We start from the raw sequence: 12,869 nt of genomic DNA on the forward strand, positions 1-12,869 counted from the left end.
GCGGCGGCGGTGGTGGCGGCGGCGGTGGTGGCGGTGGTGGTGGTGGCGGTGGTGGCGGCGGTGGTGGCGGTGGTGGTGGTGGCGGTGGTGGTTTAGTGGTGGCGGTGGTTTAGTGGTTTAGTGGTGGTGGTGGCGGTGGCGGTCAGCACTACGCTGCTCTACGAACCTGGTGACCCGGGTTCAATTCCCGCTCACGGGAAGTGACAATTATCTAAATCGGTCCTGGGCCTCCCCTAGGTCGACTCAGCCTCAAACGAGTACCTGGTGCGGTGTGTGGTAAACATCGCCACTGGGGAGACAAAGGCGGCCGGGCGTGGTGCTGGCCACCCACCCTCTCGTGTGCCGTGCCGGCCTTCACAGGTGCTGCTCGCTAACAGCACTTGCCCCTACAATCTGTTACAGGCTACACGGGGGATCTTTGTCTTTGGTGGTGGCTGTGGAGTCTCTACAGCTGCAGGGATCAGAGATGAGCAATCTACATGTGGGGGGGGAGGGGGGGGCAAGAGGTGGGGGGGGGGCAGGGGTCGTGGCGAGAGGAATAGGTCCGGACGGAGTTGTTGGCTGCAGCTGCTGCTGCTGATGATGATTGATGCTGCTGCTTCTGTGCATGACGGTGATGCTGATGATGCTACTGCTGCTCATGCTCACGCAGACGATGATTGATGCTGCTGATGACGATGATGTTAATTACGCTGGTCTTCACGATGATGCCGACACTGCTGCTGCTGATGATGCTATTCATGATGATGATGATACCGCATGTTGAAGATACAGATGAAGCTGCTTCTGTGAATGATTATGTTGATTCTGTGGATGATGATGATGATTCTGTGATTGATGATGTTGATTCTGTGAATGATGATGTTGATTCTGTGGATGATGATGTTGATTCTATGGATGATGATGGTGATTCTGTGGATGATGATGATGGTTCAGTGAATGATGATGTTGATTCTGTGGATAATGATGATGATTCTGTAATTGATGATGATTCTGTGAATGATGATGGTGATTCTGTGGATGCTGCTGCTAATACTGAGTGATGATGATGAAGGTACTGATGGTGATGATGTTAATGATGGTGCTCATACAAAACACAATCCATAATACACCAACGAAGACAAAGATCCCCCTTATAGCCTTAACAGACCTTTCGGGCAAGTTCTGTCAGCTCACACACATACATACATACGAACACACATCCGAATATAAACAATGACATATATAAACAATTACAAAGATCCCCCATATAGCTTGCATAGACTGTTGGGGCAAGTACTAACACAACAGGAATCAAACCCTGCTGCCTTTGTCTCCCCGATGCCTGATGTTTACACAACGCAACCCGGTCAAAATGTATGGCTGAGTCGACCTAGAGGAGGCTCATGGCCAAGTCAAATATTCACCACTGTTGTTGGACGTGAACGGGAATCGAACTGGGGTCGAACTGGAGTAACCGGAACACACACGTGTTTGTGTGTACATGTGTGTCCGTGTGGGCGCATATGTACGTGTGTGTGTACGTGTGTGTGTGTACGACCCGTGGCACCTGGGTCTGCCCCGTGACCTCCTGCCAGCGGGCGTTCGACACTTCACTTGGCCTCAGGGTGCACATAGCCTGGCACAAGCGTCGTGGTGACGTCACCGCCACTTAGTGGCGAATGACGGTTGTTGTTGTTGTACGTGTGTGTACGTGTGTGTGTGTACGTGTGTGTACGTGTGTGTGTACGTGTGTGTGTGTACGTGTGTGTGTGTATGTGTGTGTGTACGTGTGTGTGTACGTGTGTGTGTACGTGTGTGTGTGTACGTGTGTGTGTACGTGTGTGTGTGTACGTGTGTGTGTGTACGTGTGTGTGTACGTGTGTGTGTGTACGTGTGTGTGTACGTGTGTGTGTGTGTACGTGTGTGTGTACGTGTGTGTGTACGTGTGTGTGTGTGTACGTGTGTGTGTGTGTACGTGTGTGTGTACGTGTGTGTGTGTACGTGTGTGTGTACGTGTGTGTGTGTACGTGTGTGTGTACGTGTGTATGTGTACGTGTGTGTGTACGTGTGTGTGTGTACGTGCGTGTGTGTACGTGTGTGTGTGTACGTGTGTGTGTGTACGTGCGTGTGTGTACGTGTGTGTGTGTACGTGTGCGTCAGTGTAGCGGTGAGCGCGCTGCGCTCCGAACCCGGGGACCTGAGTTTGATTCCCGCTCACGGCCAACACCAGCGACGATTGTCTGAACCGTCCTCCCCCTAGGTCGACTTATCCTCAAATGAGCACTTCGTCCTGGGAGAGACAAAGGCGGCCGGGCGCGGTGCTCGCCACACCGCCCCCCTCCCCCCCGCTCCGTGCGCCATGCCGGCCTTCGTAGGTGCTACTCGCCGACAGCACTCGCCCCGTCGCCCTGCCGAAGGCCACGCGGGGGATCTTTGTCTTTGTGTGCACTCACCCCCGGGGACGAGACACCCAGGGTCCCTTGCGTCCGCCGCTGGCGCCGGGGGTGCAGGCGTGGGCCCCGTGCCGGGGGCCTCTGTGGGGACACGCGGGGGGTGGGAGACCCGTTTCAGTTCTCAGGACCCCCACATGCCCCGAGGGACTTCGCAGTTGTCCCCAAATGCACTCCAAAGCGACTCGTCGATTATGACTCTCAAGACTAAATCACTCGCAGCGGTGATCGGCGGCGGGGTGACGCGGATTCATAGCTGGGGGAGGTGAGCGCGTGGGGGAACAACGGTCTCGCCTCTGTTATCGAGTGTGGCGCTGGACGGGAGGTGATGGGAGGGGTTCAGAGGTGGGCGAGGGGCTAGCAGTGGGGGAGGGGCTCACCGGTGGGGTGGGGGGGGAGGGGCTCACCGGTGGGGTGGGGGGGAGGGGCTCACCGGTGGGGTGGGGGGGGAGGGGCTCACCGGTGGGGTGGGGGGGAGGGGCTCACCGGTGGGGTGGGGGGGAGGGGCTCACCGGTGGGGTGGGGGGGAGGGGCTCACCGGTGGGGTGGGGGGGAGGGGCTCACCGGCGGGGTGGGGGGGAGGGGCTCACCGGCGGGGTGGGGGGGAGGGGCTCACCGGCGGGGTGGGGGGGAGGGGCTCACCGGCGGGGTGGGGGGGAGGGGCTCACCGGCGGGGTGGGGGGGAGGGGCTCACCGGCGGGGTGGGGGGGAGGGGCTCACCGGCGGGGTGGGGGGGAGGGGCTCACCGGCGGGGTGGGGGGGAGGGGCTCACCGGCGGGGTGGGGGGGAGGGGCTCACCGGCGGGGTGGGGGGGAGGGGCTCACCGGCGGGGTGGGGGGAAGGGGCTCACCGGTGGGCGGGGTGCAGCCCAGGAGCTCGAGGCGCAGGCCGATGCCGCTGGGTGCCCACTTCTCAGGCAGCACGCGCAGGAGGCGCGCCAACACCGCCGGGAAGCGCCGCAGCTCCACCTTGTCGGTGTGGAAGTTGCCGATGAACGACTGCGCGGTAGGGGGGGAGGGGGGAGGGAGGGGGGAGGGAGGAGGGGGAGGAGCAGGGCCAGGGAGACGAGGAGGGACGAGGAGTTCAATGTTACTGCTTGTGACACCACGTGACCGTGGTGTCCGTTACTGCTTGTGACACCACGTGACTGTGGTGTCTGTTACTGCTTGTGACACCACGTGACCGTGGTGTCCGTTACTGCTTGTGACACCACGTGACTGTGGTGTCTGTTACTGCTTGTGACACCACGTGACCGTGGTGTCCGTTACTGCTTGTGACACCACGTGGCCGTGGTGTCCGTTACTGCTTGTGACACCACGTGACTGTGGTGTCTGTTACTGCTTGTGACACCACGTGACTGTGGTGTCCGTTACTGCTTGTGACACCACGTGGCCGTGGTGTCTGTTTACTGCTTGTGACACCACGTGGCCGTGGTGTCTGTTTACTGCTTGTGACACCACGTGGCCGTGGTGTCTGTTTACTGCTTGTGACACCACGTGGCCGTGGTGTCTGTTTACTGCTTGTGACACCACGTGGCCGTGGTGTCTGTTACTGCTTGTGACACCACGTGGCCGTGGTGTCTGTTTACACGCCGCACGAGTCAGGGAGTGAACTCCACGGCGAGCATCTTCGGTTCGCTCCTTGCCGGCATCAAGACGCTGCAACACGGAAGGAATCGGCTTCACCCGATTCCGGCACTAAACCGGGCAGTGCATCACCCGCACACCACGCTTGTGGCAAGACGTGCACACGCTCCTTCGTGACAATGCAGGGCACTGTGCTTTTAGAACTGATTGTCCTCCACCAGAGACGGCCTCGTTCATCACCGCGTCTCACTACCGGTGCTATGGCAATCATGGAGGACACGGGGACATGGGGACATGGAGGGGGGTGGTGGTGGGTAGATGGGGTGGGGGTGGATTTAAGGGATGAATTGAGATCCAAATTTACCCCCCCCCTCCTCCTCCCTCCGGTTCATAGGCAGGCGCCTGGATCCCTTGAATCACGATCAGAATATTTACACCGCAGGAGGAATCCGATGAGCTGCAAAGCTCTTTTTCACAGATGTCCCTTGAGTTCATGGTACCCGGTGCAGCTGCACCGCCTGCACACTCACGAGGCGCACCGCCACTGTGTACTCGCGCGTGTCCCCCCGTGTCCCCCCGTGTCCCCCCGTGTCCCCGTGTCTCCGCATCCCCACGTCTCCACGCGCCGCCACCGTGCCGGGCGCACCTTGGGGTGCTGGCTGTTGGCGTCGCGCACGGAGTGCCACGTGATGCCGTCGAGGCTGTGCGCGAGGCCGAAGCGGCGGATGAAGAACTTGGTGTCGGACAGGGGCCCCCCCTTGGCTCCCTGCAGAAGGACCCCGCTGACCATCCACGGCACCCCCAGGTCAACCTGCACAAACACAAAGACCCCCCCCCCCCCCCGCCGAGACTTCACGGACTGCCGGGGCTGGTGCTGTTAAGCGAGCGGCGCCTACGAAGGAGCCGCGCGAAGCCCGGCCGCCTTTGTCTCCCCAGCCGTTGATGTTTACACACCGCACCAGGTACTCATTTGAGGCTGAGTCGACCTAGGCGAGGCCCGGGACCGGTTCAGATAATCGTCACCGGTGTTGGTGGCCATGAGCGGGAATCGAACTCGGGTGACCGGGTTCGTAGCGCAGCGTAGCGCTAACCGCTACTACACTAAAGCTCCCCACGTATACAATATACACAAACACCACACTCACACACGTGCACACATCCTGACATACGGCAGCCTCCATCAATCAGAATCTTCATCTCACGGCTATTGATTCTTCAGAGATGTCTCTCATTGTGATTATAACTCAAAAAACCCAACGCAAGAGCGGGCAGGGCAATTCACCGATGATCCTCGCAATAAACACAACAACATTCCCCTTCGCAAAATGCGAGTTCGTCTTTAGACAGGACATGTCTCCATGTCCCCGTGTCCTCCATGTCCCCGCGTCCTCCATGTCCCCGTGTCCTCCATGTCTCCATGTCCCCGTGTCCTCCATGTCTCCATGTCCCCGTGTCCTCCATGTCCCCGTGTCTTCCATGTCTCTATGTCCCCGTGTCCTCCATGTCCCCGTGTCCTCCATGTCCCCGTGTCTTCCATGTCCCCGTGTCCTCCATGTCCCCGTGTCTTCCATGTCCCCGTGTCCTCCATATCTCCGTGTCCCCGTGTCTTCCGTGTCCCCGTGTCCCTGCGTCCTCCATGTTTCCGTGTCCCCCATGTTTCCGTGTCCCCATGTCCCTTTGTTCCCGTTGGTGACAGCAGTCACTGGGAGAGTTTGGACTCCACTGGGCAACTACGTTCTCTTCCTCCCTGTCTCTGTGTCTCCTGTCCCCGCGTGTGTCCCCCCACGTGTCCCCGCGTGTCCCCCATGTCCCCGCGTGTCCCCCCACGTGTCCCCACACGTTCCCCACGTGTCCCCGCGCGTGTCCCCCCACGTGTCCCCCCACGTGTCCTCACACGTCCCCCCACGTGTCCCCGCGCGTGTCCCCCCACGTGGCCCCACGCGTCCCCCCACGTGTCCTCGCGTGTCCCCCCACGTGTCCTCACACGTCCCCCCACGCGTCCCCGCGTGTCCCCACGTGTCCCCACACGTCCCCCCACGTGTCCCCACACGTCCCCCCACGTGTCTCCCCCCACGTGTGTCCCCCCACGTGTCCCCACACGTCTCCCCCCACGTGTCCTCACACGTCCCCCCGCGTGTCCCCCGACGGGAGACGGCACCTGGAGCCACTCGGATGGCTGTGACAGCGCCGGTGCCCAGCCGAAGCGCGATCCCAGCAGCCGCGCGCTGCCGGCCGCCCACTGGAAGTCGCGCGAAGACGACACGGCCACCTGGCGATCCTCGATCCTGCCCGACACCATGCCCAGCAGCTCCGAGCACGGGAAGTCTGGGGGGGGGGGGCGTGGGAGACGGGGGAGGTCGGGGGGGCGGGGTGGGGGTGGTGTGAGGTAGAGGGAGTGGGACCAAGTTAAGTTGTGGAAGCAAAGAGGTCGTGGTGAGGGTCGGGAGAGGTCGTGGTGAGGGTCGGGAGAGGTCGTGGTGAGGATCGGGAGAGGTCGTGGAGAGGTCGTGGTGAGGTAGTGGTGAGGGTCGGGAGAGGTCGTGGTGAGGTCGTGGTGAGGTCGTGGTGAGGTCGTGGTGAGGGTCGGGAGAGGTCATGGTGAGGGTCGGGAGAGGTCGTGGTGAGGATCGGGAGAGGTCGTGGAGAGGTCGTGGTGAGGTAGTGGTGAGGGTCGGGAGAGGTCGTGGTGAGGTCGTGGTGAGGGGCGGGAGAGGTCGTGGTGAGGTCGTGGTGAGGTCGTGGTGAGGTCGTGGTGAGGGTCAGGAGAGGTCGTGGTGAGGTCGTGGTGAGGTCGTGGTGAGGGTCGGGAGAGGTCATGGTGAGGGTCGGGAGAGGTCGTGGTGAGGATCGGGAGAGGTCGTGGAGAGGTCGTGGTGAGGTAGTGGTGAGGGTCGGGAGAGGTCGTGGTGAGGTCGTGGTGAGGTCGTGGTGAGGGGCGGGAGAGGTCGTGGTGAGGGCTGAGCAGGTCGGCAGAGGCCAAGGTTGAATCATCGCCCGGATCTCTCCGTGTTTGCGAACCGGGCACCGCTCCCGCCACGAGCCGTGGCCACCGCCGTGGCGTCTCACCCATGATCTGGCAGCCGTAGAGTTCGAGGCGCAGCGCGATGCCCTCGCGCCAGCGTGTGGGCCGCAGGCGCACGTGGCGAGCCACAAACGGCTCCGCCAGCGAGTTCCGCACCACCGTGCTCCCGTCCTCGTTCCCCTCGAAATCCTGCGACGCACGCACGCACACACAGACGCACACATACACAGACACACACATACACAGACGCACACAGATGCATGCACGCACGCAGATGCACGCACGCACGTACACGCACATACACAAGCACGCAGACGCTCGCAGACGCACACAGATGCACACAGACGCACGCAGACGCATGCAGACGCACGCAGACACACGCACACAGATGCACACAGACGCACACGGATGCCCACACACCTCCGATTAGCACGGTTGGCTACGTACGGTGCGAACGAAGTTCAACGTACGTACAACACGCTGACCACCACAACTGCCGCAACCGCCACAACCACGACCACAACGATCACCACCAACAACATCACCACCACCACCACAACCACCACCACTACAACCAGCACTCCCCACCGCTAACGAATCGCAATTCACTCACTGCCTCCGTCTCCGACAAAAATCAAACTCCGGCAAGCGGTAGTGTAGCGGTGGTGCAGCGGTTAGCGCTACGCTGCGCTACGAACCTGGCGACTCGAGTTCTATTGCCGCTCACAGCCAACCCCGGTGACGATCATCTGAGCCGGTTCTGGGCTTCCCCTAGGTCGACTCAGGCTCGAGTGAGTACCTGGCGCGGTGTGTAAACATCGCTACCGTGGTGCTGGCCACCCACCCCCTCGTGTTGCCGTGCCAGCCTTCATAGGTGCTGCTCGCTAACAGCCAGGCTCGGACGAGAGACCGCAGAGAACCTGACGGGGCCGACCGGGGTCATCCAGTCGCCTGTGTATCCGGACAAATACCCCCACTACCTGGACTGCACCTACGTCACCCCGTGCAGCACGAGGCTACACGGGGGGTGCTTGTCTTCGCCTGGCAGCGCCTTCGAGTGCACCGCCCGCTCGCCACCGTCACCACCACCGTCACCACCACCGTCACCACCACCGTCACCATGGCTACCCGGGGGGGGGGGGGGGGGGGCTTGGCCTCTGTGGTACCCACCCGCGGGCTACGCCCCTCACGGTACAGCACCCACTCGTCGCCCGAGGAGCTGTACTCGAGGCGGAACTCGGTGACGTAGTAGCTCTTGTGGGTCTCCTGGGAGACGGCGCCCTGCGTCGCGATGCCCGTCACCAGCTTCGGGAAGCCCAGGTCCACCTGGGGGAGGGGGGCGGGAGGGGGAGGGGGCGGGGGTGAGGGGGGTGGGGGAGAGCGGGGGGGGCAAACCGGGTTGGGGGGGGGAAGAATCGAGAGAGGTCGCGGTGTGGGGTCGAGAGAGGTCGCAGTGGGGTCGAGAGAGGTCACGGTGGGGTCGAGAGGTCACGGTGTGGGGTCGAGAGAGGTCACGGTGGGGTCGAGAGGTCACGGTGTGGGGTCGAGAGAGGTGACGGTGGGGTCGAGAGGTCACGGTGGGGTCGAGAGAGGTCACGGTGTGGGGTCGAGAGAGGTCACGGTGTGGGGTCGAGAGAGGTCACGGTGTGGGGTCGAGAGAGGTCGCGGTGTGGGGTCGAGAGAGGTCACGGTGTGGGGTCGAGAGAGGTCACGCTGTGGGGTCGAGAGAGGTCACGGTGGGGTCGAGAGGTCACGGTGTGGGGTCGAGAGAGGTGACGGTGGGGTCGAGAGGTCACGGTGGGGTCGAGAGAGGTCACGGTGTGGGGTCGAGAGAGGTCACGGTGTGGGGTCGAGAGAGGTCACGGTGTGGGGTCGAGAGAGGTCGCGGTGTGGGGTCGAGAGAGGTCACGGTGTGGGGTCGAGAGAGGTCACGCTGTGGGGTCGAGAGAGGTCACGGTGTGGGGTCGAGAGAGGTCGCGGTGTGGGGTCGAGAGAGGTCACGGTGTGGGGTCGAGAGAGGTCGCGGTGTGGGGTCGAGAGAGGTCACGGTGTGGGGTCGAGAGAGGTCGCGCTGTGGGGTCGAGAGAGGTCACGGTGTGGGGTCGAGAGAGGTCACGGTGTGGGGTCGAGAGAGGTCACGGTGTGGGGTCGAGAGAGGTCACGGTGTGGGGTCGAGAGAGGTCACGTTGTGGGGTCGAGAGAGGTCACGCTGTGGGGTCGAGAGAGGTCACGGTGTGGGGTCGAGAGAGGTCACGGTGTGGGGTCGAGAGAGGTCACGGTGTGGGGTCGAGAGAGGTCACGCTGTGGGGTCGAGAGAGGTCACGCTGTGGGGTCGAGAGAGGTCACGGTGTGGCGTCGAGAGAGGTCACGGTGTGGGGTCGAGAGAGGTCACGGGGTGGGGTCGAGAGAGGTCACGGTGTGGGGTCGAGAGAGGTCACGCTGTGGGGTCGAGAGAGGTCACGGTGTGGGGTCGAGAGAGGCCTCCGACGGCTCCTCACCTGCAGCCACTCCTTGCTGGAGTCTGTGAGCGGCGTCCATGCGTTGAGTGGGTGGTTGAGCCGGGCACGCTCGGGCCCCCAGAGGCCCGTCCGGTACTGGGACGACGCCGAGAGGCGGCCGGGACGCACCGCACCGCTCTCCACGCCCAGCGCACGGCCGCACTGGGAGGCTGCGCGGTGGGGAGGGGGGCGGGAGATGAGTGGGGGGAGGGGGGCGGGAGATGAGTGGGGGGGAGGGGGGTGGGAGATGAGTGGGGGGGGGGCGGGAGATGAGTGGGGGGGGGGGCGGGAGATGAGTGGGGGGTATAGACATGGAAATGAGAGGCAGGTGAGAGGGCGAGAGAGGTGATCGTGGGTGTGCAGGGGTGAGTGGAGCAAGGTGAGGATAAGTGCGAGTGATGATGACCGTGGTGGTGTTGGTGGTGGTGACAGTGACGACGACGATGACGACGACGGTGATGATGATGATGATGATGCTGAGAGTGCTGATGATGATGACGATGGTGATGATGGCAAGTGTGACGACGATGAGAGCGATGCTGACGGCGACCATGGTGGTGTTCATGATGATGATGATGGTGACGGTGACAGTGACGACGCCAATCGTGACGACGGTGCGGCTCACAGTCGGCAGGCCGGCGCGGCGCCACGCCGTAGCGTGCCAGGAATCCATCGCGAGCCACCGCGGTGTCGGTGTGTAGCACCAGGGAAAGCGTGCCCGTGGCGGAGTGCACGGGGCCCGGGGAACGCGGCCCACAGAAGCGTCCAAGCAGGAACCCCACTGGCGACACGCACCACCATCACCACCGTCATCACCACCATCACCACCGTCATCACCACCATCACCACCGTCATCACCACCATCACCACCGTCATCACCACCGTCACCGTCACCACCACCACCACCATCACCACCGTCATCACCACCATCACCACCGTCATCACCACCGTCACTGTCACCACCACCACCGTCACCACCGTCATCACCGTCACCACCGTCACCACCACCACCACCACCGTCACCACCGTCACCACCACCACCACCACCACCACCGTCATCACCACCACCACCACCGTCACCACCGTCACCACCGTCACCACCACCACCGCCACCACCGTCATCACCACAACAAACAACCGCCGGCGTCACAACGCCGCTTGTGCCAGGCTAGGTGCACTTTGAGGCCATCGCATAAAGAAGTGTCGAAGGTCCGCTGGCAGGAGGTCACGGGACAGACCCACGTGGTGACATGGGTTGAGTGCGGTGCCAGGCTAGGTGCAGGTGGAGGAGGTCACGGGGCAGACCCATGTGGTGACGTGGGTTGAGTGCGGTCCCAGGCTAGGTGCAGGAGGTCGCATGGCAGACCCATGTGGTGACGTGGGTTGAGTGCGGTCCCAGGCTAGGTGCAGGAGGTCGCATGGCAGAACCCATGCGGTGACCTGGGTTGAGTGCGGTGCCAGGCTAGGTGCAGGAGGTCACGTGGCAGACCCATGTGGTGACATGGGTTGAGTGCGGTGCCAGGCTAGGTGCAGGAGGTCGCATGGCAGAACCCATGCGGTGACCTGGGTTGAGTGCGGTGCCAGGCTAGGTGCAGGAGGTGCGCACCCTGGGGGAGGCCGTCCCAGATCTCGAGCCAGTCGTAGCGGCAGGGCAGCGTCTCCAGCGGGCCCGGGGCAGCGCCCGCGCCCGTCCCCTCCTCCTCCACGTCGAAGCGGTCGAAGTCGAGCGAGATCTCGTGCCGAGGGGGGGCCTGCCGGGGGCGGCGGCAACGACGGCACGGGCGTCCGTGTGGGTTAGGAGGGGGACGTGTGAGTGAGTGTGTGTGTGTGAGTGTGTGTGTGAGTGTCCGGCAAAACAACCCCCTACCTCCTCGCGGTGCCGGACGGGCAACTCTGTCGTGGACAGCGCTGTGGGGGGAGATCCAATTTTGATTGGCTCCTCCCCTCATGGCATATGTGTCCACCACAGGGGCTAAACGGGGGCTCTGGACGGGTGCGAGGGGCTGGTAACCCCTCCACCTTCAATTAATTACCACGAAACTACGAATTAAACTGAAATATGTAACAACTAAGCTTGTGCCGGAGGCCCCGGGGGGCCAGGCGTCTATGACGTCTCCTGGCCAAACCCCAATTGGCGGAGCCAGGAGATTGAATACCTACCCTCGGGGCTACTCCAGAAACAACGAAAAGCCACTACGGTTGGCCACGTGGAATGTTCGAACGCTCACTGCAGAGGAGAGGCTGCCACTCCTCTGTCGGGAGCTGGACCGGTACCGCCTGGATCTATGCGGCATTCAGGAGGTCCGGTGGACCGGCTCTGGCTCCTGCCACCATGAGGGGTGGACAGTCCTCTACTCGGGGCAGCAGACTGCCAAACAACAGGGTGTGGGTCTTCTTTTGAACAAAAGAATGAAGGGGGCGTGGGAGCGTGGCGGTGAGGTGTGGGAAGCTGTAAGCCCCAGGCTACTTTGGGCTCGCCTTCCCATCAACCGGAGGCGAGGAATGGTGGTCGTGGTTACTTATGCCCCCACCGAAGATGAACATCCGTGGAGGGATGCAGGCAAAGCCGATGAGTCAGATGCCTTCTATGACCTCCTGTCACAGGTGCTGGCTAAAGTGGCCCCTCGGGATAGAGTCATCATGTTGGGTGACTTCAATGCCCGAGTTGGTCATGATACTGGCACCTGGTCTGGAGTGATTGGAGGGCATGGGCCAGATCAGCTCAATAACAACGGTAGGAGGCTGCTAGATTTTTGTGCAGCCCATGGGCTTGTAATTACCAACACGCTGTTCCGGCATCGGCGCATCCACACAACATCATGGATGCATGCCGGGTCCAAGCAAGAACATCTGCTGGACTACATAGTGACGGACCAGCGAATGCGAGCCCATGTCCTTGACACCAGGACCTACCGTGGAGCTGATCTGCCCTCTGACCATCGACTAGTCATCTGTAAGATGCGCCTGCCATTCTTCCACTCCGGTGGTGGGTGTACACCCAGGACCCCATTCCAACCTAAAGTGGCCTGGTCTCAGTTATCTGATGAAAGTTGCAAGCGAGAATTTCATCATCGCTTGCGGCTGGGATTGGCATCGTCCCCGACTCCTCCTGATGTCGAGGGTAAATGGGCGAGGTTTAGGACTGTGACTCATGCAGCTGCAATGGCTGCTTTGGGTACGCGGTCCAGACCTCCCCAGACACCCTGGATGACAGAGGAGTTGTTCAGGATGGTTGAGAAAAAGCGACAGGCCCACTGTCATCGGCTACAGAATCCCACGTCAGAGAATGAGGAGGCTTACCGCAGCCTTCGCTCGGAGGTTCGGAGAGCCG

At 62.0% G+C, this 12,869-nt stretch overlaps 1 protein-coding gene across 2 annotated transcripts in view; it reads right to left on the minus strand.

Moving 5' to 3' along the window:
* LOC116954783 (neuropilin-2-like) overlaps positions 1-12,869 on the minus strand; it is a 73,718-nt gene that overhangs the window by 13,783 nt on the left and 47,066 nt on the right. For both annotated transcript variants that reach the window (XM_076052568.1, XM_076052567.1), the window contains exons 5-13: positions 11,145-11,289; positions 10,164-10,319; positions 9,539-9,708; positions 8,211-8,366; positions 7,085-7,229; positions 6,177-6,343; positions 4,665-4,829; positions 3,283-3,430; positions 2,436-2,516 (exon numbers count right to left, since the gene is read on the minus strand). In XM_076052568.1, the coding sequence (XP_075908683.1) occupies positions 2,436-2,516; positions 3,283-3,430; positions 4,665-4,829; positions 6,177-6,343; positions 7,085-7,229; positions 8,211-8,366; positions 9,539-9,708; positions 10,164-10,319; positions 11,145-11,289 (1,333 nt within the window). The remainder of the gene's footprint in view (positions 1-2,435; positions 2,517-3,282; positions 3,431-4,664; positions 4,830-6,176; positions 6,344-7,084; positions 7,230-8,210; positions 8,367-9,538; positions 9,709-10,163; positions 10,320-11,144; positions 11,290-12,869) is intronic.

Source organism: Petromyzon marinus, chromosome 56 (genome assembly GCF_048934315.1).
Source record: "Petromyzon marinus isolate PM22_M1 ecotype Great Lakes invasive population chromosome 56, UKy_Petmar_22M1.pri1.0, whole genome shotgun sequence".
In the NCBI taxonomy this organism is placed as follows: Eukaryota; Metazoa; Chordata; class Hyperoartia; order Petromyzontiformes; family Petromyzontidae; genus Petromyzon; species Petromyzon marinus.